The sequence below is a fragment of the Leucopleurus acutus genome, assembly GCF_964270905.1.
Source record: "Leucopleurus acutus genome assembly, chromosome: 3".
In the NCBI taxonomy this organism is placed as follows: domain Eukaryota; kingdom Metazoa; phylum Chordata; class Mammalia; order Artiodactyla; family Delphinidae; genus Leucopleurus; species Leucopleurus acutus.
Window position 1 is genome coordinate 43,794,578 of NC_139145.1, and position 27,563 is coordinate 43,822,140.

The following is a 27,563-nucleotide window of genomic DNA, read 5'->3' on the forward strand; positions in this document are numbered from 1 at the left end:
CTTTGATTTCCGTCTCCAAATAGCTTCTCTTGGGGGTAGGGGTTCCACTCTTAAAGGTCTGGATTGACGTGATCATTTTGGGTAGGAGTCTGTTGGATAAAGTCAACAGGAGTGAGGATGTAACAGATTTTGAGCCATTTTTTCACTTCAAACAGAGACCTATTGCCCATTTATTCTTAGTCTGTCAGGCCATCGAGGAGCTTCTAGCCGACTGAGGAGCAACTGTTTTCCTATTTTGTGCTGACTTACAGCTCCTGTTTTGACTGTGGGATAATACGTGAGTTTGAAGGAAGTCATAAGCTCACAGGAGTGAGCCTTTCAAACTTTGCTAAAATCCATCCTCCTAGTTCATCCAACCACAAGAGCCCAATACATTTGGATGCAAAAGCAGCACAGCCACGTTGAGTTCCTCTGTCTGACTTCTACGGCACCGCCCCAGCCCTGACTTGAAGGGGGAGAAGTTGGCCAGCTGCACAAAAGCTAATAAAGCGCCTGCTTTTACTACAAGGGCCTCAGCCCTTGGGTGTGACTTGCAAATTCCCGCCATCACTGCCTTGTAATGACACTAGAGGAAAAGACAGGCTGGTACTCACACGTGTAGGCGAATATTCACTAAGTGTCGATACACTGTGTGATTCTGCAGGGTCTGGGGAATATTGGGCCCGAATTAGTGTTTTGATTTTATCATGTATGTGGTGGGGTTGGGATGGCAATGACAGTGGATATCACAGGGTCACCCATGGTTCCTTTTGTACTGAAACCTCATTTTATACAGAGGATATATATATTTATTTATATATATTTATATATATTTATATCACCCACACACGCAAACTCACACACACACACACACACACACACACACACACACACAAAAGGTCTTTGATAGGCTTTCTGTGTTCCAGTAAAAATAGCTGGCAGCCAGGGTCTAAAGCCGAAAAAGGCCTGGATGCTGCCAACAATGTCCACTATGCATCGTCTCTCACAGGCAGACACTCGTGTTTATCTGACAAGTGGAACCGGTTCCTGCCTGGGACAGGAATAATCTCCCATTGGCGCAGACACAGATCTCGAAGACCTTCTGCCTTGTTCCTGTGGGCGTGTAGGATCCATGAGGCAGTCTAGGTAGTTTGATTTTCGCAGCATCTAACTTAATCTAAAGAGAAGAGACAGGAAGGAAGAGTTAGAGCCTGTCATTTATCCTCTTGACATTCCGAAACAGGGGATGAATGTTCAGTTGAAATCAAACGAGCACCTACTATGTGTTTAGAATTGTTGGCACTGGGAATTCAGGGATGAACAAGACAGATAAAGTCTCTACCCTCCCAGAAGCTTGTATTCTAGCCAGACAGCGTTGCACTGGCAACGTCACGTATATATTAGCATTTCGTAAAAGTGTATCATGTAGAACGTGAAGGGATTCCTAGAGTGAAGTAAACTTGGCAATGACGGGGTAACAATTTTCTTTAGTATGGGACTTCTCAGACCCTAAATACATCTATGTGCACGGTGGGCCTTCAAGAATATGCAGTACTTCCAGTCTTAAATGATGGTCAAGGTTATAACTGATTCCTCCAGGGTCCACATTCTGATAGCTGTTCAACTGTATCTGTGATGTAGTCGCTACTTCTAAATGTATGTGGTTTGGAGTCTGCAGCTGTCTACAGAGACAGTTTTGATAACTGAAAGCTCTATCTGACTAGCTCTTTTAAAACAAATATAGCACATGCCAAACCAATCAAAAGGCAGGCTTGGTATACAGAGGCAGGTGGAGACTGATAACCTGTAAGTAGATATGGAAGGTGGAATAGAGTTTTGCTTTAAAAACACATTTTTTCTCTTTTAAATAAAATCTTAAGTAGAAAAAATCACTTATGAACGCGATAAAGCCACTTTCAAAAGTTTGCATTCGAATCGTATTTTCTTTGGGGATTTGGCTTACCTTGCTTGCAAAAACACGAACAGCTATTCTGTTCACCAAGGCGGGACTGTGTTGGGCTAAGAGAATGAATGTTTGCAGTCTCTCATCTCTTAGCCTCTTGCTGCCTAGTTAAGTTTTGGCTTGTTCTGACTTGGGATAGCTGTTAGATCTGACTTTTCCATTTTCAGTGAAAGTAGAAACATACAATGTACACTTAAAAATGTCTACCAGGGCTTCCCTGGTGGCGCAGTGGTTGAGAGTCCGCCTGCCGACGCAGGGGACACGGGTTCGTGCCCCGGTCCGGGAAGATCCCACATGCCGTGGAGCGGCTGGGCCCGTGAGCCATGGCCGCTGAGCCTGCGCGTCCGGAGCCTGTGCTCCGCAGCAGGAGAGGCCACAACAGTGAGAGGCCTGCATACCACAAAAAAAAAAAAAAAAAAAAAAAAAAGTCTACCAGTAAACTAAGTTCCTCTTTAAATAGACGTGTGTGATATGCAGTTTAATTATACCAGCCACCTAAATCTTACTTTAAGGTGATGAGAGAGTTTGGAAATAGCATTCATTTTTACAGATGTCCTTATAATTCTGTTCTTGCTACACATACTATTACCTCAGCACTTTTACAGATAATGAATTATAACTTTTATGTGTTGTGGGTTTGGCTTCTAATCGTGCCGTTCAACATATTTGTTCCAGAAATAAAACCTTCCGATTGGCACTTTTTGCTGTCACACTGTAGGATCATTACACTGTAGGATAAACTTCAGAGGCAAAGGGAGTGATGCGTCTTAGGAAACATTGGGTCGTTGGAGCTGTGTCTCTCTGGGCTTCTGTTCCTCTCATGCTTACCTCTCCATCTTTGGACTCCAGTCTCAGCTCTGTTCTGCAGGTGGCTTCCATGTTGCCAGCTTCTGCATTTATTTCTACTCCTTTTGGGGCCTCCATCACCAGAGACCGGGTGGGGGACTCCAACCTGAAATATGCACAAGACTAAGATCAAAGATCCCATTTCACTGTTTTAGCAAAGTTAGGAGGAAGTTGGTGCTCTGAGCATTGAGACAACATTTCAGCATCTGATCAAGGAATTCTAGCTTTGCATGCCTGATCAACTTTATGAGGGTGGACATAATGTATCTGGGCTTTATCTTCACTGCATATCACAAAGATTGTACGGAAAGTGTTCTAGGATCCTGGCTTCGTTCTATCTTGCACCCAGTCAATTATTGCTTCATTAGCATGATTAACCAAATTCTTACATAAGTTCTGTTTATTTCTAGAGTAAGGCAATCTCAGGTCTAAACTGAGCTTCCTGAAATTAGCAGATATTCTTTCCACGTCGCCCTACTTTCTTTGTCTTCCTGGAAGCAGAATTGGATAGAGGTTAAGAAAATAGACCTAGGCTGCTTCCCTGGTGGCGCAGTGGTTGAGAGTCCGCCTGCCGATGCAGGGGACACGGGTTCGTGCCCCGGTCCGGGAAGATCCCACATGCTGCGGAGCGGCTAGGCCTGTGAGCCAGGGCCGCTGAGCCTGCGCGTCTGGAGCCTGTGCTCTGCAACGGGAGAGGCCACAATGATGAGAAGCCCACGTACAGCAGAAAAAAAAAAAAAAAAAGAAAATAGACCTAGGAGTTGGACATGGCTAACTCAAACCATGGGGCTGCCACTGTATGACCTTGGGCAAGTCCTTCTTCCCTCCTCTCTTTTCCAAAATTTCTCAAAGCCTCAGTTTCTTCATCTCTAAAGTGCCTCAAATGGTGCCTGGCACACTGGAAATGTATAATTAGTATGTGTTAAATATTACTATTACTGCTGTTGCTGTCGTTATCGTAAAGAAATCGTAAAGAAATCTCAGGCCTTACTCAAATAGGCAATTGTTAAAAGAAAACTCAGAACAGATAAGTTAGAGGGGAGTGATTTGACTACAGAGGGACAGCATGAAGAATAGATGTTTTTTGGCGATAGAACTGTTCTGTATCTTGACTGCAGTGGTGGTTAGGTGCCTCCGTGTGTTTATGCAAACTTACATAATTATACCTCCCAAGAGTGAATTTTATTGTATGTAAATTAAGTAAGTTGAGAGAAGGAGAATCAGCCACATTCTATGCTAATTATTAGGGCAAAAGGGGATAATGCTTCACAGAAAGATTTTTGCCTAACTCATTTTATGCAAAATATATGAACTAAATAAAACCCAACCATCCTCTAAATATTCCAGGTTTTAATACTATCACCAAATTGAACTGAATGACGATCCCCTTCTCTGTTATAAAGAAAGTATCCCAACTTAGGAAGCATGGACCTCAGGAGTGGCCGCCAAGCCACTCTAAATCAGACCAGTTTTCTGCATTTCATTTCTCCACTCCTAACTTTCAGACACTTCGAACGCGTTTAAAAGGAACATCATCTTCTCTGCCAACTGCTGACTCCATGTTCTGCTTCTACCAGCCCCCACGGGTAGGACACACCCTCACGGGCATCAGTAAGTGGCGGGCAGAGCAAGGCGATCTGTGGGGCGCCACCCTGAGCCATCCCAAGCTACATTCCACAGGTGCCAAGGCAGGGCTCTTCCCCACTTCCCAGGTCTGGGTCCCTGCGGTGTGCTTCAGAGAGCAGGCTTCTCCACTGACTTTTGCGCTCCCCCTGCAGTGGCTCATCCGGAGTCTAAAAGAGAAACAACAGGTGTCTAGTCCTAAGCAAAGGCTTGGCTTGAGCTTCTCTTTCACTCCTTCTTTCCATTCGGACCTCACCCCTTTGTGTGTGGCAAAAATCCCCTATCCTACCATCTCGTCCTCACAAGACCTTCACCAAGCGGGTGCTGAGCCGGGTGTGGTTCTACCTCGAACTGTGGTTGACTTCCTTTGCCTGTGGTTTTTCTCACTATAACGTCAGCTCAAGGAAGGGGGTCTTGTTGCTAGAGTGGCAGGGAATGATGTCTGTGCGGCACAGCCTTGTCTAGGACCTTAATCCAACACATCAAGCTCTTCCTATAGCTCACGTCTAAAGTCTGAAGATGGTTTCCCGCCATTTTCTTTGCTTCTCTCCTGTAAGGTCTGGCTGACTCACACCCCTTATCCTAGTGTTGTCTAACACCTTCTGTTTTCACTGCTATTGAGACCTTTCCCCTCAGGGCATAAGCTTCCCTTCTGACAGTACTGCCAGCTCTCTTCCACATTTGTTCACCCTCTTCTCCAGGGCACTGCCATCCTCCACCTTCCCCAGGGGAGAGCCCTCACGCCATCTTCTCTGTTCCCCTTCTTCCCTCTCTCCCTCCCTCCCTCACTGCATCAGTTAATGCAGTTTTTAACTCACGACTTCTCCCTACTTAATACATTAGTTCATCTCTAACCTGGACTGTTGAAACCTCCCAAGTTTTGTCTCTAATTCTTCCTTTTTTTTCCCTCGTGTACTTGACACATAAAGTGAAGTCAGGTGTGTGTACTTCACACACACCTGAAGTCAGTTTTGAACATGTCACTTCTCTTATCAAAACCTTCACACATTTCTAAGAAAAGATAGGAACTCTTGGACTTATTTGCCCATTTAGAGCTTGATCTGACCTATTTTGTTAGTCTTCTTTCTTTCCATAAACATCAGCTATGCTTTACTGAATACTCACGAGGTGATGGACACTGTGGAACGTGCCTTATATGTGTTCTCTCATTCAATCCCCACAAAAATCCTATGCCTTTGGCACGCCTTCAGTCCTGATTGTACAAGCAAGGACGCTAAGGTAAATGACTTGCTCAGGGTTGCACACCTAGTAAAAGGGCAAAACTAAGATTCAAACCCAAGCATGTGGTCCAGTATTCCGTATCACTTGCAGAAAAACTGGCCTTCTTTCCTGTCTCTCATATCTTCACGCCATTCTTCGTAATTAAATGTCAGATCTATCTTCATGGAATATGCACTTGTATTTCCAAAACTAGCCTCCATAAATAAGGGTAAGGTGGTAGTGCTACATATGGCTCAGTGAGACATACTTCCTTCCCTGCAACAGTCCTCACAACTTACTGAAAAGGTTGACATCAGTGACATCAAATCCAGGATATGGTGAATGTGTTCATACTTGGTATGTAGCCTTCAAAGTGGATGATTCATACAAAAAGATAGTTGAGAGGGAAAAACTCAAAATAGAAAAAAAAAGTTTGGAGCTGGGAGAACTTTATCAGATGGAGTGTTGGCATTTCAGTCATGTGAATTCACTTTATCCTTGCCGCCTCCCATGGGCTTTGAAATTAGCAGGAGGGCTCCCAGGCCAGGGAAGTGGACTCAGAAATGACTGCTGCCTTTTCCCCTCTCACAGCCTTGGAAGTACCAGGATGACAAGGAAGGGGGCTACTCTGAAACTGTCTCGCAGTGTGAGAGGCTAAGATAAGGTAGAATTGAGAATTTCCTGGCAGCAGGGACAAAACGGTAACTGGCTTTGTGTTTCATGCCTCATCTTAACGCCCTTTGTCCTTCAGGCAGACTTAATAGTTTGTTCACATGCTAAATCTTTCCACTGTAAAAAAAAAAAAAGCTCCTACAAGAGCCCTGTGGGGTCTGCAAAGAGCAGACAAAGCACTCTTGCAGTGATGTCAGTCAATTTCTGACCATAGATTACCAACCAAAACACCACTGCTTAGATAGTGTTGAGCAAGGAACATGGAGGGAGGCTTCCTCCTGATTTGGGGGGCGCTGGTGACAATGGAGGGTCCTGCTGGCTCTTGGAAATGAATACTGCTCCCGTTAGGAGCACACATGACTCCCGTCTGGGAGGACTGAAGGATCTGAGAATGGAAGAAAGTCTAGGAACGGAGGTCCAAGGCTGGGCCATGTCCTCCAGAACAGGGGTTCTCAAACAGGAGCAGCAGAATCCCCTGGAGGGCTTGTTAAAACTTAGGTTGCCGGGCTCCACCCCTGAGTTTGATACAGCAGGTGAAGGGTGTTGCCTGAATGCCTGCACTTGTGACAAGTCACAGGTGATGCTGAAGCTGCTAGTTTGGGGACCACACTTTGAGAACCACTGCTCTAAAACAACGTCGTCATATCAGATGCCCACAAAGACTGGACAGGTGATGTCAGTGAGTGACCCATAAGAAAGCTGTAAGGAAAACGAGTCTCTGCACAGTCATATATGGCACGTGATGGAGATGCTCTGGACAGGAGGCAGCTGCTATTCTAACCTGGCCGATTACTGCCAGGGCTTCTGATGAAAAAACATTTTATTCCAAATCATTACATTTTTGGAATTGATGCAAAAAGATTTCTCTAAATAGAAATATGTTATAAAGGATGACATTGACATGAATCTTGTATAGTCACCATCCTTTTTTTTTTTTTTTTTTTTGCGGTACGCGGGCCTCTCACTGTTGCGGCCTCTCCGGACGCGCAGGCTCAGCGGCCATGGCTCACGGGCCCAGCCGCTCCGCGGCGTGTGGGATCCTCCCAGAACGGGGCACGAACCCGCGTCCCCTGCGTCGGCAGGCGGACTCTCAACCACTGCGCCACCAGGGAAGCCCCATCCTTTTTTTTTTAAAAAAAGAAAATTCTTATCTTTGTAATTCCCTGAGCTCTTCCTAATCCTAACCATTTCCTTCTCTCAAGAGTAACTACTACTATGAATTTTGTTTAGTTTTCTTGCTTTTCTTTATAATATTATATTACTACATTTGCCTCCTTAAATGATAAATTGTTTACTACCATGTGTTTTTGAGCTTTATGCACAGAATAATTCCACTTATGTATTCTTTAGTGATTTACTTATTTTTGGCCTCAACATTCTGTTCCCGAGATGCATCCATGCTGTAGCACAGCTGTAATTTATTCTATTCCCCTGAGGTTATCACACATCATGATTTCTTTGTCCATCCTTTTGTTGGACATTTGGCTTGATACCAAGTTTTTGTTTCTACGAAGTCATCTCTGCACATTCTTGTATGTGGATCCTGGTGTTCACTTGTAAATTTTCTTTAGGACACAGGTGAAGAGTGGAATTGCTAGCTCCTAAGGTATGCTTATCTACAGCTTTGTTACTTTCCCACTAGTAATGTATAGAGTTCTGTTTTTTTCTACTTTCTTGCTAGCATTTGATATTGTTTATTATGAAGTGAGTGTGAAATGGGATGCTACTGTCTTTTAAATTTGCATTTCCCAGATGAGTAATGGAGTTAAGGCTCTTTTCATTTGTTGGTAAGCCATTTGGGATTCTTCTTCAGTGAAATGTCTTTTGTCTCTTAATTTTTTTTGATTTTGTATGTATGAAGTATAGTCATGCTTTATATATTCTGCAAAATAATTGTTTAGCAGTTCTATGTATTGATAATTTCTTTTTTTGAGGCTGTAGTTTATCTTTTCACTCTATGCTTAGCATTTTGGGGTGAAAAAGTTTTATATTTTAATGTCAACAAATTTATTATCTTTTCCTCTAGGGTTTATGCTTTCTGTGTCTTGTCTGAGAAATCCTTCCTTACACTGAAACCATAAAGTTCTTCAATATTGTTTTTAAAACTTTTATGTTTTGCTTTTTCTAAGTCTCTAATTCATGGGTATTCATTTTTGTGTGTAGTCTGAGGTTGGGGTCAAAACAGATGCAGATGAAGGATCTCAACATCATATATTGAAAAGCCCATATTTAGCTCTGTCATAAATGATGTTTCCATACACTTATGGGCCTCTTTCAGGGTTTTCTAGTCTGTTTCGTTATTCTATTCATCTATCCCTGTGACAATAATTAATTAAATATTTTAGCTTACTATGATTTTTAAATTCTTTACATTTCATAAGGCAAGTTCTCTTGCCTTGTTTTTCCAGACTGTCCTAGCTATTCTTGGTCTTCCAAATAAATGTCAGAATCAACTGAAGTTTCAACTGAAGGAAGACCTGTTGGAATTTTGATTGGATTTATGTTCACTGCATGATCATTGCACCTGTCACTAGTTTGTTATGTTTTCTTGGATGTATTTCAAAAAAGTTAGTCTTCTCCATGTGGATTCAGCATATCTCTTGTGGCTATTGAAAATGGTATTTCAGTAAAAATGTATTTCTCTTACACCTATTTCTTTTTCCTGTCCTTCCCATCTCTGCTGTTGGAGGAGATGAGGACAGGTCTGGAGTAAAAACACTTGTAATTTTGTGTCCTGGTGTCTATTCTCTGAGTGTGAAATATTCCCTTCCTTTGTTAAGATTCCTTAGGAGTTTTTTTTTTCTTTTATGATAAAAACAAACCCCACCTTTGTCCCTAAAAAAAAAAAAAAAAAAATTCTCATTCAGATTCTTTCGTTCTACGGTTTTTATTTTTTCCCAAAATACTTTTTATTGTGATGACAGAGTTCCCTTCTATTCTTATTTTGCTAAGAGTTTCTATCATTCATTGCTATGAATTTTATCAAGTACCATTTTATTCTTCATATATTGAGATAATATACTTCTCCTTAATATATTAATGTGAATTATATTAATTTTCCAATAATAATCCACTCCTAAATTTTTTGGTATTAGTTCGACATTGTCATTACGTATCATCTTTTCTATCAATTTCTGAAACTTAATTATTTTTAGGATTTTGCACCTGTGTTCGTAAGTGAGTTTATCCTGTAATTTTTCTGTCTTACAGTATATTTGTCAGGTTCTATCAGTTTTCTATATTTTGGAATTTTTAATGAAAGATTAGAATTATTTACTCCTTGAATATTTAAATCATTCATAAACCTGGGCATGGAATGACACCTTATTTCCATTTAAAAAATAATTATAGGATTATACAGGTTTTATGTTTTTTCTCAGGTTGATTTTGGTGAGTTATGTCTTCTTAGTATTTTTCTATTTCATAGAAAGGTTTAAACTTCTTGGCAAAAGCTTTTCATAATATTTTCATTTAAAAAAATGTCCCCAACATTTGTAGTTATGTCTTTTGTTGTTCCAAATATTTTTATTCATGTCTTCTTTTCCTCTTTAGCAGTACTGTCAAGTATTCATCTTTTCAAAGAGCTAACTTTTGCTTTTGTCAATCCTGTGTTATGTTTATTTCTTGTCCTTAAATTTTCCCTGTCTTTTGTTCTAAATAGAACAACTGCAGAATTATCCTAATCTAAGTTCTAAAATGTGTTGCCACCTTAGTTAATTATAAATGTTCTGCCTTCTTAGTTAATATATTCATTTAAGGACGTGTAATTTTTGGCAGCAGCCCAAAGGAGTATTAATATAGATGTAAATGTTTTGTAATTTTAGCATAATTTCTCCTGTGGTAAGTTTTACAGAAGGATTTTCCTTAATTTCTAAATACGTGCGATTTTCTAGGATTTATTTCTAGTGTATATTTTATTCATCAGTTTTAAACTGATAATATTATGATAGTTAAAAAACATTCTCTTTAAAAAAATCAATTATTTAAAAATTGAGGCTAGGTTTTTGGCCCAGTATATGTCAATTTTTAAAATATTCATGCCTGTCTGAAAAGAGTGTGTGTTCTGCAGTTGTTGGTGCCATGTTCTATGTGTGTCTGTTAACTCAAGATATTTAATTGTTCTGTTCAAATTTATATATATATATCTGTTTGATCTATCAGTTACTAAAAGAGGTATTTTATTAAATACATATCAGCTTAGAATTGTTCTGTCTTCCTTATTGTCTTTTCTTATCAATGTGTATAATGATTCTATTTCTTATAATGTTTTTGCCTTGAAATCCATTTTGCCTATTAGTATAGTTGTTCTCACTCTGTATTTTCCTTGAACGCATTTTTCTACTCTTTTAAATACCATCCATTCTGTATGGTTATATTTTAGATGTGTCTCTCATGTAATTGGATTACTTGTTTATTTCAGATGACTTTTTACTGAGGAAAAATTTACATACAGTGAAATGCACAGATCCTTTAATTTTATTAAGAAATAAACATTGTATATATTTAAGGTGTACAACATGATGTTTTGATACATGTATACATTGTGAAATGATTCCCCAAATTAAGGTAATTAACCTGTGCATCACCTCACATATTTACCTTTACCCTCCATGTGTTAAGAACATTTAAGATCTACTCTTTTAGCAAATTTCAAATATATATAATACATTATTATTTATTAACTATAGTCACCACCACGCTGTACATTAGCTCTCCAGAACTCATTCAGCTTATAACTGCACGTTTGTACCCGTTATCCAGTTTCCTGTTGGTAGATATTTGGTTGTTTTGAGTTTGGGGCTATTTTGCACACATCTTTATGAGGATAAAGTTTTCATTTCTCTAAAATAAGTAGCTATGAATAGAACTACTAAGTTGTAGCATAGGTGTGTCTTTAATAAACGTGGTAAGGCAGTATCTAAAATAATCCTCAATGATCCTTGACTTCTGGTATTCATGCTCTTAGGTGATTCTCTCTCCTAGATGTGGGCTGGATATAGTGGCTTGCTTCTACACAAGTAAAACATTGCAAGAGTGATAGGATGCCACTCACAGGACTAGGTTTTAAAAAGACTGTGGCTTCCATCTTGGGTTCCTGCTCTCATTCCCTCATTCAAAGGGATGCCAGCTGCCATGCTGGGAAATGCCCTATGGAGATGTCTGAGAAACTGAGGGATCCCATTAGCCCATGAGGAACTAAGGCCCTCATTCCAATAATCTACAGGAAGCTGAGTCTTGCCAACAACCACTGGAGTGCATTTATAAACAGATCTTCCCCAAGACAAGCATTTGAAAAGATCACAGCCCTGGCCAACAGCTTAAGTGCAACCTGATAATTGATCTTGAGTGAGAGGCATCACTAAATTGCACCCAGATTTCTGACCCACAGAAACTGTGAGATAACAAATGTCTGGTTTTTTAAGCTGCTGTAGGCTAATACAATAAGAAAACTGACACACTGTTTTCCAAGGTAGTTGTGCAATTTTACATTCCTAGCACCAATACTGATGTAATTAAAACTATTCCAGTAGCTATAAAATGGTTCTTCATTACAGTTTTCACTTCCCTGATGACTAATGAGGTCGAGCAGCTTTTCACATGCTTATTGGCTATTCAAAGATGTTCTTTTGGGAGGGATCTATTTAAATCTTTTGTCCAACTTTTTTTTTTTTTTTAACAATTGGGTTATTTGTATTTTTGTTACTGATTTGCTGTATATCCTAGGTGAAAAATTTTGTGTGTATATATCTCTGAAATTTCAGATATATTTTCAGAAAATTCAGATATAAATATCTCTGTGTGTATACATATACCTGAAATCTATCTATATATCTATCTATATCAAGTATTTTCTCCCAATCCATGACTTACCTCATTTTTAAACAGTGTCTTTTGATGAATGTCAATTTATCATATATTTTATGTTTAGTATTTCTGTACCTTCCCTAATAAACCATCACCTACCCCAAGGTTACAAAGATAGTCTCTCATGTCTTTGCTAGAAGCTTTATAGTGTTAGCTTTACATTTAGATTTATGATCCATCTTGATTAGTTTTTAAGAATAGAGTTGAGGTTCACTTTTTTACCAGTAGGTTTATTGAGTTGTTCCAGCACCATTTATTGAATAAATAATCCTTTCCCTATTGAATAGCACTGGTGCTTTTCTTGAAAATCAATTAACCATGTACATACAGATCTATTTCTAAACTCTCTATTTATCTCTTTGCCTAGCCTCACGCTAATACCGGACTGTCTTGGTTACCATAACTTTATAAGAAGTCAGAATCAGCTAGAGCAACTCCTTTAGCTTTTGCAAAAGGAAAACAGATTGGTTTAGCTCTTCTAGATGTTTTCCTTTTCCATATAAGTCTTAAAAGCCTGTAGGGAATTTGATTGGGATTGTGTGAATCCATAGATCAATTCTGAGGAAAGTCAGTACCTTAACAATATTAAATCTTTAATGGATTTTCTTTTAAAATGTAACAGTTCAAATATACTATTTTTGATTTATCTGTACTGTTAGGTACTTTGGTTCTGTGTTTTTTAATCTGGGAAGATGGTTGTTTATTCAGTGTTTATTTACATATTATATCTATGTATTGTCCACTTATTCCTTCTGTCATCATACACCTCCCTTTTTTCTTAAAATCAAGAAAGTTTTTGACATGTTCTTTTAGTGAGGGTTTGCTGGGGCAAATCCTCAGTTTTCTTTTTCTGGAGTAATTTTTTAATTTGCCCTCTTTTGTAAAAGGGATTTTCTCTGGATGCAGAATGCTGTGCTGACAGTTATTTTCTGTCAGGAACTGAAGATATTACTCCTCTGTATCTGGTTCTCACTGTTGTGGTTAAGAAGTCAGCTCTCAGTCTAACTTCAAGTCTAGAACTTCTTTTTTCTTCTAGTCTCTCCTGATGCTTTTGATTTTTGATGTTCTGAAATGTCATTTGATATGCCTAGATGTAGATTTCATTTTATTTACTCTACCTGAGGGTTTTTTGTTTTTTTTTTGACTCTCTAAATTTGTACTTTTGTGTCTGTCATCACTTCTGGACAACACTCAGCTGATACGTCTTCGAAAATTGTTTTTGCTCCATTCTCTCTCTTTTCATGCTGAAACTTAGATTAGACATTCTCATCCTAGCATTCCTGTTCCAGAACTCCTGTTATTCTGCCTCTCTTTCTTCTGGATGATTCTGTAGATGTAGTCTCATGTTTGTTTAATTTTTCTTTGTATTATTTTTCATCACATCCATTGGAGTTTTCCTTTTTGAGATTATATTTTCATTTCTAGAAATTCCTTATTGTGCATTTCTAATTTGTTAGCCATTTTTATATTCCTTTGGTTTTTACTCTTTCAATTCTCTTCTGTTTCTCAACTCACAGTAAACATACTATTTTATATTCTTTCTCTGCTAATTCCCATATCTGAAGCCTCTGTGCACCTAAACTGGCTGCCTTGTTTCCATGCTTCTCTCTTGCTCATGGTGCCTTGTTTCTGAGTATGCTTCATATTTCTTGCCTCTGTGGGTTCATATCTCTTGGGTCTTTATTTGCTGAACTTATTTGAGACCTACTTCTAAGGTGATTTTTTTCTAGAGGGGATTTGTGTCTGTTTCCATCAATCACTGGTGCCACCTTCAGCTTGGGCCAAGTGTAAACTAATTTCTTTGCTGGATGTCTTAGGACCAACCAGGTAATATGAATTCAGGCTACAGACAGAGGGAGGGCCAGTTTGAAGTTACCAGGCCTTGGAGAAATGTTTTTCTTTTCCTTCCATTCAGTGCTGAGGTTCAAGACAGGCTATTTCCCTTGTAATCCTCTGGGTGGAAAGGTCAGAGGAGGGCAAGACCAGGTAGGTATATTCTATTTCATCCATACACTGAAGGTTTGGTACACTGGGGTCCCAATTACATCTGTGGGATCTTTAGATAGACTACCTGTTTTCAGTGAGCCCTGAGATTTGCTTTGTTCCCATGACCCAACAGATCATAAAACTGAAGTTGAATTTCATCTAGTTTAGCAAAATCTGTAAAGTTACAGCTGGCCTCAATGCTCAGGTTACTTCTCTGGGTTCCTATGGTATTTTACCTCTTGGACTAATCATAACTAGTTTCCAGCTCACGGATGCATTTAAAATATTTTAAAATATTTTTACCAATTTTTTGTTCTTTTCAACTAAAACAACTGGTCAGGATACTTAGACTATTGTACTGCTGTTCTCTAGAGGTCCAGGTTTCTGATTTTTCAAAAGATGGATTTGGAAATTGTACAGTAAAATCAACTCACCTTTAAACTTTGGCAAATTATTATTGTTTTTCATTTCTCATGTCAAGAGGGAGTATGGTTTCTCAATGTTTCTTTTTTTTAAATTCTTATTTTATATTGGAGTATACTTGATTAACAATGTTGTGTTAGTTTCAGGTGTACAGCAAAGTGATTCAGTTATACATCTATATGTATCTATTCTTTTTCAAATTCTTTTCCCATTTAGGTTATTAGCGTATTGAGCAGAGTTCCCTGTGCTATACAGTAGGTCCTTGTTGGTTATCTATTTTAAATATAGCAGTGTGTACATGTCAATCCCAAACTGCCAATCTATCCCTTCCCCCCACCCATTCTCCCTGGTAACCATAAGTTCATTCTCTCAGTCTCTGAGTCTGTTTCTGTTCTGTAAATAAGTTCATTTGTATCTTTTTTTTTTTTTTTAGATTCCACATATAAGCGATTTCATGTATTCGTCTTTCTCTGACTTACTTAGTATGATAATCTCCATATCCATCCACGTTGCTGCAAATGGCATTATTTCATTCATTTAAATGGCTGAGTAGTATTCCATTGTATGTATATACCACATATTCTTTATTCATTCATCTCTCGATGGACACTTAGATTGTTTCCGTGTCTTAGCTATTGTAAATAGTGCTGCAATGAACACGGGGGGTGTATGTATCTTTTTGAATTACGGTTTATCTGGTTATATGCCCACGAGTGGGATTGCTGGATCATATGATAACTCCATTTTTAGTTTCTTAAGGAACCTCCATACTGTTCTCCATAATAGTTGTACCAATCTACATTCCCACCAACAGAGTAGGAAGGTTCCCTTTTCTCCACACCCTCTCCAGCATTTATTGTTTGTAGACTTCTTGATGATGTCCATTCTGACCAGTGTGAGGTGATACCTCATTATAGTTTTGATTTGGATTTCTCTAATAATTAGTGATGTTGAGCATCTTTGCATGTGCTTTTTGGCCATCTGTTTGTCTTCTTTGGAGAAATGTCTATTTAGATCTTCTGCCCATTTTTTGATTGGGTTCTTTGTTTTCTTGATATAGAGCTGCATGAGCTGTTTGTATATTTTGGAGATTAATCTCTTGTCAGTTGCATATTTGCAAATATTTTCTCCCATTCTGTGGGCTGTCTTTTTGTTTTGTTTATGGTTTCATTTGATGTGCAAAAGCTTTTGAGTTTAATTAGGTCCCATTTGTTTATTTTTGTCTTTATTTCCATTATTCTGGGAGAACGATTGAGAAGATATTGCTGCAATTTATGTCAAAGAGCGTTCTGCCTATGTTTTCCTCTAAGAGTTTTATAGTATCCAGTCTTACATTTAGATCTTTAATCCACTTTGAGTTCATTTTGTAAATGGTGTTAAAGAATGTTCTAATTTCATTCTTATACATGTAGCTGTCCAGTGTTCCCAGCACTGTTTATTGAAGAGACTGTCTTTTCTCCAATGTATAGTCTTGCCTACTTTGTCACGGATTAATTGACCATAGGTACATAGGTTTATTTCTGGGCTTTCTATCCTGTTCCACTGATCTATATTTCTGTTTTTTTGTGCCAGTACCATACTGTTTTGATGACTGTGGCTTTGTAGTATAGTCTGAAGTCAGGGACCCTGATTCCTCCAGCTCTGCTTGTCTTTCTCAGGATTGCTTGGGCTATTCAGGGTCTTCTGTGTCTTCATACAAATTTGAAGATTTTTTGTTCTAGTTCTGTGAAAGATGCCATTGGTAATTTGATAGGGATTGCACTGAACCTGTAGCTTGCCTTGGGTAGTATAGTCAGTTTGACAATATGGATTCTTCCAATCCAAGAACATGGTATGTCTTTCCATCTGTTTGTGTCATCTTAGATTTCTTTCATCAGTGTCTTACAGTTTTTAGAGTACAAGTCTTTTGCCTCCTAGGTTTATTCCTAGGTATTTTATTCTTTTTGATGCGATGGTAAGTGGGACTGTTTCTTTAATTTCCCTTTCTGATTTTTCGTCATTTGTGTATAGCAATGCAAGAGATTTCTGTGTATTAATTGTGTATCCTTCAACTTTACGAAATTCACTGATGAGCTCTAGTAGTTTCCTGGTAGCATCTTGAGGATTTTCGATGTATAGAATCGTGTCATCTGCAAACAGTGACAGTTTTACTTCTTCGTTTCCAATTTGGATTCCTTTTATTTCTTTTTCTTCTCTGATTGCTGGGACTTCCAAAACTATGTTAATAAAAGTGGCGACAGTGGATATCCTTGTCTCATTCCTGATCTTACAGGAAATGCTTTCAGCTTTTCACTATTGAGAATGATGTTTGCTGTGGGTTTGTCATATCTGGCCTTTACTGTGTTCAGGTAGGTTCTCTCTATGCCCACTTTCTGGAGAGTTTTTTTAATCATAAATGGTGTTAAATTTTGTCAAAAGCTTTTTCTGCATCTATTGAGATGATCATATGGTTTTTATCTTTAATTTGTTGATGTGGTGTATCACACTGATTGATCTGCAGATACTGAAGAATCCTTGCATCCCTGGGACAAATCCCACATGATCATGGTTCATGATCCTTTTAATGGATTTGGGTTCAGTTTGCTAGTGTTTTATTGAGGATTTTTGCATCTATGTTCGTCAATGATATTGGTCTGTAATTTCCTTTTTTTGTACTATCTTTCGCTGGTTCTGGCATCAGGGTGATGGTGGCCTCATGAAATGAGTTTGGGGAGTGTTCCTTCCTCTGCAATTTTTTGGAATAGTTTCAGGGTAGGTGTTAACTCTTCTGTAAATGTTTCATAGAATTCACCTGTGAAGCCATCTGGTCCTGGACTTTTGTTTGTTGGGAGTTTTTAAATCACAGTTTCAATTTCAGAACTTGTGATTGCTTTGTTCATATTTTCTGTTTCTTCCTGGTTGAGTCTGGGGAGATTGTACCTTTCTACGAATTTGTCCATTTCTTCTAGGCTGTCCATTTTATTGGCATATAGTTAGTTGCTTGTAGTACTCTCTTATGATCCTTTGTATTTCTCTGGTGTCCACTGTAACTTCTTTTTCATTTCTAATTTTATGGATTTGAGCCCTCTCCCTTTTTTTCTTGATGAGTCTGGCTAAAGGTTTATCAACTTTCTTTATCTTTTCAAAGCACCAGCTTTTAGATTCAATGATCTTTTTTTCTTCGTCTCCATTTCATTTATTTTTTTCTCTGATCTTTATGATTTCTTTTCTTCTACAACTTTGGGTTTTGTTTATTCTTTCTCTCGTTGCTTTAGCCGTAAGGTTAGGTTGTTATTTGAGGTTTTTCTTGTTTCCTGAGGTAAGACTGTATTGCTATAAACTTCCCTCTTAGAACTGCTGTTGCTGTGTCCCGTAGGTTTTGGATCATCGTGCTTTTGTTTTTGTTTGTCTCTAGGTGTTTTTTCATTTCCTCTTTGATTTTTTCAGTGATCTGTTGGTTGTTTAGTAGCATACTGTTTAGCCTCCACGTGTTTGTGTTTTTACAGTTTTTTTCTTGTAGTTGATTTCTAATCTCATAGCATTGTAGTTGGAACAGATGTTTGAGATGATTTTGGTTTTCGTAAATTTACTGAGGCTCGCTTTGTGGCCCAGCATGTGATCAATCCTGGAGAATGTTCCATGTGCACTTCAATGTGTATTCTGCTGCTTTTGAATGGAATGCCCTATAAATATCAGTTAAGTCCATCTCATTTTATATGTCATTTAAGGTCTGTGTTTCCTTATTGATTTTCTGTCTGGATGATCTGTCCATTGATAAAAGTGGGGTGTTAAAGTCCCCCACTATTATTGTGTTCCTGTTGATTTCCCCTTTTATGGCTGTTAACATTCGTCTTATATATTGAAGTGCTCCTAGGTTGGGTGCAGTCATATTTACAATTGTTATATCTTCTTGGATTGATCCCTTGATCATTATGTAGTGGCCTTCTTTGTCTGTTGTTACAGTCTTTAAAGTTTATTTTGTCTGATATGCGTATTGCTACTCCAAGTTTCTTTTGACTTCCATTTGCATGGAATACTTTTTTCCATCCGCTCACTTTCAGTCTGTATGTGTACCTAGATCTGAAGTGGGTCTCTTGTAGACAGCATATATACGGGTCTTGTTTTTGTATCCATTTAGCCAGTCTATGTCTTTTGGTTGGAGCATTTAATCCATTTACTTTTAAGGTAATTATTGATATATATGTTCTTACTGCCATTTTATTAATTGTTTTGGATTTGTTTTTGTAGGTCTTTTTTCTTCCCTTCCTCTTTTGTTCTCTTGTGATTTGATGACTAACTTTAGTTATGTGTTTGGATTGCTTTTTCTTTTTTGTGTGTATCTATTGTAGTTTTTTGGCTTGTGGGTACCATGAGGTTTTGATATAGCAGTCTATATATAAACAAGATTGTTTTAAGTCGCTGGTCTTTTAATTTCCAATATCCTGCATTTGTGCTCTGCTCTTTGAACAATTGCCGGTTTTGCTATGATATTTGTGTGTGGATCATTTCCTGCCTTTACTCTGTGTTGCCTTGACCAGTGAGCTTTTCCATTTGTAATTTTCTTGTTTCTAGTTGGGACCTTTTCTTTTCCACCTAGAGAAGTTCCTTTAGCCTTTGTTGCAAAGCTGGTCTGGTAGTGCTGAATTCTCTTAGCTTTTGCTTGTCCATCAAATCTGAATGAGAGCCTTACTTGGTAGAGTATTCTGGGTTGTAGGTTTTTCCCTTTCATCACTTTAAATACATCCTGCCACTCCATTCTGGCCTGAAGAATTTCTGTTGAGAAATCAGCTCATAACCTTATGGGAATTCCCTTGTATGATATTTGTTGCTTTTCCCTTGTTGCTTTTAATATTTTTTCTTTGTCTTTAATTTTTGTTGGTTTGATTAATCTGTGGCTTGACATGTTCCTCCTTGGGTTTATGTTGTATGGGACTCTTTGTGCTTCCTGGACTTGGGTGAATGTTTCCTTTCCCATATTAGGGAAGTTTTCAGCTATTATCTCTTCAAATATTTTCTCAGGTCCTTTCTCTCTCTTCTCCTTCTGGGACCCCTATAATGCAAATGTCAGTACGTTTAATGTTGTCCCAGAGGTCTCCTAGACTGTCCTCAGTTCTTTGCATTCTTTTTTCTTTATTCTGTACCATGGCAGTGATTTCCACCATTCTGTCTTCCAGGTCACTTTTTCATTCTTCTACCTCAGTTATTCTGCTATCGATTCCTTCTAGTGTATTTTTCATTCCAGTTATTGTATGTTAATCTGTTTGTTTTATATTTAGTTCTTCTAGGTCTTTGTTAAACATTTCTTGTGTCTTCTCGATCTATGCCTCCATTCTTTTTCTAAGATCTTGGATCATCTTTACTATCATTACTCTGAATTCTTTTTCATGTAGATTGCCTATCTCCACTTTACTTAGTTCTTCTGGCATTTTATCTTGTTCCTTCATCTGGGACATACTCCTCTGCTGTCTCATTTTGTCTAATTTTCTGTGATTGCAAGTTTCCATTCCATGTGCTGCAGGGTTTTACTTCTGCTGCTGCTGTTTGCCCCCTGGTGGACGAGGCTGTCTAAGAGGCTTGCGCAGGCTTCCTGGTGGGACTGGTACCTGCCCACTGGTGGGTGGAGCTGGGTCTTGTTCCAGTGGTGGGCAGGGCCATGGCAAGGGGTGTGTTTATCAGGCGGCTGTGTTGGCAACTTATTATTACTTTAAACTATGAATAGGTCAACATTCTGAGAGCCAGATCTGGCCTAAGAGTTGCCCGTTTTCGATCAGGATTCAGTCAGATAAAGAGAGCCTCTATGAGTGAGATGTATACAGGTTCATTAAAGCAACAGAACCTCATACGGTTATGGGAGCTGGCTAAATAGTCTGTGTAAGGCTGTTGTCTTTGTGTTTGATGCTGCAGTCTGGAGTCAGCAGGGCAGGCAGCTGGACGGGAAGATGGGTGTGAAATGAGGAGAGTGAGGATGAGTGAGAATCCGTCAGGGTGAACTGGTAGCAGTGATGGTCTCTGCCTCAGTGAAGGCAAAGCTGCTGTCCTTCTTCATGAAACTAAGCATGTACATGGCTCAGGCAATGGAAGAGAGAAAGAACCTAGGTTGCCCACACTAACAAGGGGAGCCAACAGGTGATCTCCAACAGCCTGGTCCTCTGCACTGACCTTCCAATGCCAAAGGAGTATGACTGCCACTTTACTCCCACCTTCCAATCCTCACGCAGCCTTCTTAACTCAGTCAAGGGAATTTTCAGGAAATATCATTCCAGCTTAGCTAAGTCCATATGATACATATCTATCCCTATCATCCTGTTTTAAATGACTGTTTTGACTTGAATACACTGTACTCAGTGGAACCAACTCCAACTTCCAGTAAAGACTGGTTGAAATAAAATAAGCACCTGCAAAAAGTAAGGAAAAACTTGGGCTTTTCTAATTTTATAGGATTTACTTTTTTTTTAACATCTTTATTGGAGTATAATTGCTTTACAATGGTGTGTAAGTTTCTGCTGTATAACAGAGTGAATCAGCTATATGTGTACATATATCCCCATATCTCCTCGCTCTTGCGTCTCCCTCCCATCCTCCCTATCCCACCCCTCTAGGTGGACACAAAGCACCAAGCTGACCTCCCTGTGCTATGTGGCTGCTTCCCACTAGCTATCTTTTTTACATTTGGTAGCCTGTATATGTCCATGCCACTCTCTCACTTTGTCCCAGCTTATCTTCCCCCTCCCCGTGTCCTCAAGTCCGTTCTCTACGTCTGCATCTTTAATCCTGTCCTGCCCCTAGGTTCTTTAGAACCTTACACAAAAATAAACTCAAAATGGATTAAAGACCTAAATGTAAGACTGGACACTATAAAACTCTTAGAGGAAAACATAGGCAGAACACCTCTATGACATAAATCACAGCAAGATCCTTTTTGACCCACCTCCTAGAGAAATGGAAATAAAAACAAAAATAAACAAATGGGACCTAATGAAACTTCAAAGCTTTTGCACAGCAAAGGAAACCATACACAAGACGAAAAGACAACCCTCAGAATGGGAGAAAATATTTGCAAATGAAGCAAATGGCAAAGGATTAATCTCCAAAATATACAAGCAGCTCATGCAGCTCAATATCAAAAAAACAAACCAATCCAAAATGGGCAGAGGATCTAAACAGACATTTCTCCAAAGAAGATATACAGATTGCCAACAAACACATGAAAGGATGCTCAACATCACTAATTATCAGAGAAATGCAAATCAAAACTACAATGAGGTGTCACCTCACACTGGTCAGTGTGGCCATCATCCAAAAATCTACAAACAACAAATGCTGGACAAGCAAGTGTTACTTTGAAATTCAAGCCCCTCATATCTGCAGTAGGTATTTAAATTTTATGAATGAAGCTGCTGATTTTTTAGAGATTTTTAAAAACTGACATATTGTTGATTTACCATGTTGTGTTAATTTCTGCTGTACAGCAAAGTGATTCAGTTATACATATATAAACACTTTTTCATATTCATTTCCATTATGGTTTATCACAGGATATTGAATATAGTTCCCTGGGCTACACAGTAGGAGCTGTTGGTATCCATTCTATAAATAATTATTTGCATCTGCTAACCCCAACCTCCCAGTCCGTTCCTCCCCCATTTCCTCTCTTCCTCGGCAACCACAAGTCTGTACTCTGTATCTGCTCTAGAGGACAGCAGCATATCATTGCTTAGCTTCCGAGAGAAATGGCCTTCAAATGAGAATATCCAATCCATCTCTTAAATCCTTAGAGCAGAACCCTAGAATACTGTTTAGATTTTTTTCAGCTCAGGATTTAAAGATAGATCCGTACTCTAGAGATCAGAAAAGCAGTGATATTCTCTCATCTAGAGCAAAACCATTTTGAAGTTTGCTTTTATGAAGGCAAGCCAGACCATCACAAAATATTCTTTTGCATCAACCCTTCTTTCCCAGGGTAGATCTTGTTGATTTATTTAATAAACATATTATACTAGGCTAAGGGGACACAGGTGGCCTATACCCCAGAATGGTACAGTCTTTAGGAGTTGGCTCATTTATTTATTTATCAAACATTTATAGAAATCCTGGTATATGCAAAATGTTGGTGTTAATTGTAAACAAGATAGACCTGATCCTTATCCTAGTGAGTTTATCTGCTATTGAGGGTAAGATATATTAAGCAATTATTTGCATATGGTGGTGAGGAGTCCCTGATGGAGAAGTACAGGGGATTATAAAAATTTGTAACTGGGGCCTGGGCCATGGGAGGAGTTGGGGTCTGGGAATGCTTATGGTGACATGTGAAAGATGAGTGTCCCAAGCAGAGGGGGCAGCATGCCTGAAGTGTTTGATTTTAGGAGGGAAATAGTTTTGTGGGTTAAAAGGAATTGAAAGAAGGTTGATAGAGAATGTGGTATTAATAAGAAGAGGTTAGTCAGAATATGTTGCAGAATACGGTAAGACTAGAAAGGATTTAAAATGGAGAAGTGGTGTAGAGGGGTAAGAAGATAATGGGTAGCATGATCTGATGTCCACACTGCAAAGATTACTGCCATGGTTATTATTTTTTTGTCACCTTGACTGGGTCCATGGGGTGCTCGGACTTTTGGTCAAACATTCTGGGTGTGTCTGTAAGGGTGTTTCTGGATGAGAATCAGTGGGTTCAGTAAAGTAGACTGCCCTCCCTCCCTAATGTGGGTGGGCCTCATCCAATCCACTGAAGACCTAAAGAGAACAAGGATGCCGAGTAAGAGGGAATTTCTCCTGCCCTCAGACTGTAACTTACACCATTGGCTCTCCTGAGTCTCCACGTTGCTGACCGTACATCTTGAGCCCCCGTAATCTTGTGATACACTTCTCAGCCCCCATCATCATGTGAACCAATTCCTTATAATAAGTATTTTAATCTATATGGATATATATTTCCTATTGGTTCTCTTTATCTCGAGAACCTTGACTAATACAATGTATAATACATTGTATATTATACTGTATATTATACAACCCTGACTAATACATTGTATACAATACATATAAATTTTATTTTATAGTATTTACTTATTATTTATATATTACTTATGTATTTGACTACAGAGTAGAGAGTGGATGAGAGGCTGCAAGAGGACTGCCAGAAAAGGAGCTAGGAGTCTGTGGTTATGCAAGCGGGAGAAAACTCTTTCCATCACCAAACCCAAGTCAGCATCAAGGATGATTTCCAGTGTTGTGGATTTTGTGAGTGGTAGACTGTATGGGTCAGCCACTGAGACAGGGAAGAGTATAAACAGAACACTTACAGAGTGTACTGTGAGTTGGGTTTTAGAGAAGTCGATTTGGAGGTGTTTGAGAACGTCAAGTGGAAATGTGGCCATACAGGGCTAGGGATAGGAAAGTGGGAGGCATATTCGATCATGGTTGGTGCTCTATTTCTGTACTGCTGTGGCAATGGTACTGTTGTCTGTACAATCTAGAAGACATATTTGAAAACACAAGTCCGAGTCCATGGAGTGGCAGCTGACTTGGCTTGGCCAAGTCACGATGTTGGTGGTATCCTCTGAAATCATCTCTTTCTACAGCTGGGGACAAAGAAAAGTCCTGACCACAGTCCAAAGTGCCCAGAGTCTGTTGGCTGCCCTCCGAGGTCATTTCCCAAGTCCGGTGTGGCCCAGGGAATACGACAAGGAGAAAAACTGGTTGTGTCTCCTAGCTTAATGAAACCCTGGAGAGATGTTTCCTCTATCAAGCCACTGTTTCCTGGCACATTTCTGCATGCATGTGAAACCTCTACTTCTCTGCTCACATTCCATTTCAAGGACCTGTGTGGAACATGGGGCGGTGATACTCGGGACTGTCATGAATCAGAAACCTCTTCAAAACTTTAAATGCTATCACAAGGTCTGTTTTTAAAACTCAGACAGTAATTTATTTGCTGCTGGCATTATCAGTTTGTTCTCTCTGTTTCAAGCTCATTTTTTGTTGAAATTGTTTCTGTTGAAACAGTGATTACTTATCCAGATTTCTCGCTTTCATTTCCTTCGTCATAAGAATGTACATGAATCACTTCCAAACCTAGACAAGTTTTTAGATCATGTTTTTGCTCCCATCCTCAAAGACTGGAGACAATGGCTTTTGTTACTTGGTTACCTTCAAAATATCATAAAAACCGAGTAATATATGCAGTAACTGAAATAGAAGGTTAGCACCTGTCCTTCTTAGGAAATAGCAGATTCACACTGACACCAACACCTAAGATGACTGTGCATGTTCTAAGTTTGAGGGAAAATATGATACAAAGTTATAATAGGAAAACAATTTAGAAAAAACGGGTGGGAGAGGCTGTAAACTTCGTGGTGCTTTGGTCCATTAAAGTAGCTGCTTTTAGGGAGTTCTTGGATTGGCTGAGGTCAGGGGCTAGGAAGTTTCAATTTGGTCAGAACCACATGGGGAGCTTTCAAAGCTTGGGTCACATCCCATACAAACTAAATCAGAATGCTGGGGCATCTACGTGGTGATGGTTGAAAAGCACTGACTTAGCAGATCTATGTGTGAGTTGTAGATAGACAAGCTTTTCTATGGAACCCTACCATCCTACTGATGGGAACAGAATAGTAACTCAACTTGTGACCAGGGCAGCTGGTTGATAAATGAAAATCTGCAGTGCCTACTTAAGGGGTCCATTGTACTATCCGGGCCAATTGCATTTCTGTGTTGCTGATCCAGTGATATTAAAGCTATAAAACTTTAGCCAATTGGTGGGATTCTTTTTTTTTTTTCTTTTTACAAATTTATTTATTTATTTATTTTTGGCTGTGTTGGGTCTTTGTTGCTGCGTGTGGGCTGTCTCTAGTTGTGGTGAGCGGGGGCGTCCCTTCATTGTGGTGTGTGGGCTTCTCACTGCGGTGGCTTCTCCTGTTGCAGAGCAGGGCTCTAGGTGCGCGGGCTTCAGTAGTTGTGGCACGTGGGCTCAGTAGTTGCGGCACGTGGGCTTAGTTGCTCCGTGGCAGGTGGGATCTTCCAGGACCAAGGATCGATTCCGTGTCCCCTGAATTGGCAGGTGGATTCGTAACCACTGTGCCACCAGGTAAGTCCCTCGGTGGGATTCGTTCCTCAAAAAGTGTGTATACTTATCGAACAATTTCTTCATTGATCTGAAGTTCATTAGCTCTCACTGAATCTCTAAGAGCTCAAAGTTGAATTCCTCTTTCAAGAAAAGTGCTTTAAAAATTGCTCCCATATTTTAGTTGGGCTGTTTGAGAAACACTAATGAACCGACAGCCATTCTGAAGAACCTGATTTGTATCAGTGTAATGGGCCATTTACAGTAATGCTGAGTGAGATTTTGATGCTAGACAACTTTCAGAGCATGGTATGGGGTACCATCATGTTAAACAACGTGGCTCATTCTGTTTTCAACTTGAAAATTCATAATGCGACGTCTGACGTCAGTTTCCTGCAAACCCCTGTGACTCATCCCGTATTTCTGAGTTAGGCTTTTACACAGCCTGATTCAAAGGAACCTCAGAGGCCTCAAACGAAAGCCCAGTTTCAAGTTTCAGCGACATAGTGACATTCACATACCATCAGTGAGGGCCTATTTTCAGCCCTGCACGTTGGGTGCTTTTCATGTATTTTATCCCATCTGGTATTCACTACCAGCCCCAGGGAGGTTCAGAGAGGTTAAATGTCATGCTCCAGGCCACGTACCTAGACAGCTGTAGATCAAACCCAAGCATCCCGATTCCTAGCCAGTATGTTTTATAATATTCCATGGTTTGGGGCATTGAAAATCAGTTCCATGTACTGGGTGGAAGTCTCGTCCTGTAACTTGCTATGTAATCTTGAGCTTCCATAGTAGTACTCCACATTTATCAAGACAAGCATCCTAGTTATTCTGAGGTTTCCTTTATCCAGGCTAATGAGGATCTTCAACGAGACCTTCCTGTGGACTCGAGCGACCTTTCTGTGCCCCCTGGACACCTGGTAGGTCCACCTGTTTCCATCCTCTAATCTGCTTCTTGGTATGTCTGTTCCCTTCTCGTCCTTCAAGTCTCACTTAAATGTCACCATTTTAGAGGGGTCTTCCCTGACCACCCCGTCTATCTATCACTCGGCAACGTTCCTGCATGCCACTGAACACAATGTGTAACTACTAGTCTCTTTCCCTCTTTTAATCTCTTTCTTCCTCTAGAATAAACTGTGTAAGGGCGGTAATTACACTAGATTTATGCCCAGCATTGAGGATGTTACCTGGTATTCAGAAAGTATTTGTTGAATCAATGTCCCTCTTAGATTCTGCTACCTAGCATTGAATACAGTGCTCCTGTTATGTTCTGAGTAAGATCTAGGCCTAAAGAAAACTCTCCCCTTACCTTCTTGGTATGATTCTGGACAATTTATTACTGCAGTCTAATTACATTAAATTGGACATCACATTAGTGTTATCTCTTATTGAGTTTAGACCCAAACCCAATTTTATATATCTATCAATCATCTATCTGTATCTCCCTTAGTTTGTAGCCCATTTTGCTAGTAACTACCTCATTCTGTATTTGTGCTGTTAGGGCCATCGTTTGCTCCATGTAATATGTTCCTTTTAGATTGCTCATGAAGGCCATAGCTTCTCCCTCTTAAATATTTTAGTCTAACTTTCTTGGGTGGGAATGGCAGATAATGGTTTAAAGCTTGAGCTCCAGAGTCAGGATGTTGAGTCCAAGCACCTCCATCTGCTGGATGTTTGACTTGGGAAAAGCTGCTAAGCCTTTTTGAGGCTCAGCTATTTCTCGTGTTCTAGAGGGATAACAGTACCCCCCTCACAAGACTGTTAGGAAGCTGGCATGTGGAAATGTAGATGAAGCCTTCATCCAGTATCTGGGATGTGGTGATAGGTGATAGTTTCTATTACTGCACTCATTCCCACTCACGGATGATTTCTTTTCTCTTTTCCCTTCTCTAATCCCCTCTGGCTTTCGTAACACTTCGTTATCCACAAGAGGCATCCTGATTT

General features: G+C 39.4%; 1 protein-coding gene across 1 annotated transcript in view; it reads right to left on the reverse strand.

Annotated features, from left to right (window-relative positions):
* Positions 1–982: 982 nt before the first annotated feature.
* Positions 983–27,563, reverse strand: part of SGCD (sarcoglycan delta) — a gene marked incomplete at its 3' end in the record, with an annotated part of 395,556 nt that continues 368,975 nt past the window's right edge. Inside the window, exons 6-7 of the mRNA XM_082837340.1 lie at positions 2,771–2,894; positions 983–1,156 (exon numbers count right to left, since the gene is read on the reverse strand). Coding sequence (XP_082693466.1) covers positions 983–1,156; positions 2,771–2,894 — 298 coding nt within the window. The remainder of the gene's footprint in view (positions 1,157–2,770; positions 2,895–27,563) is intronic.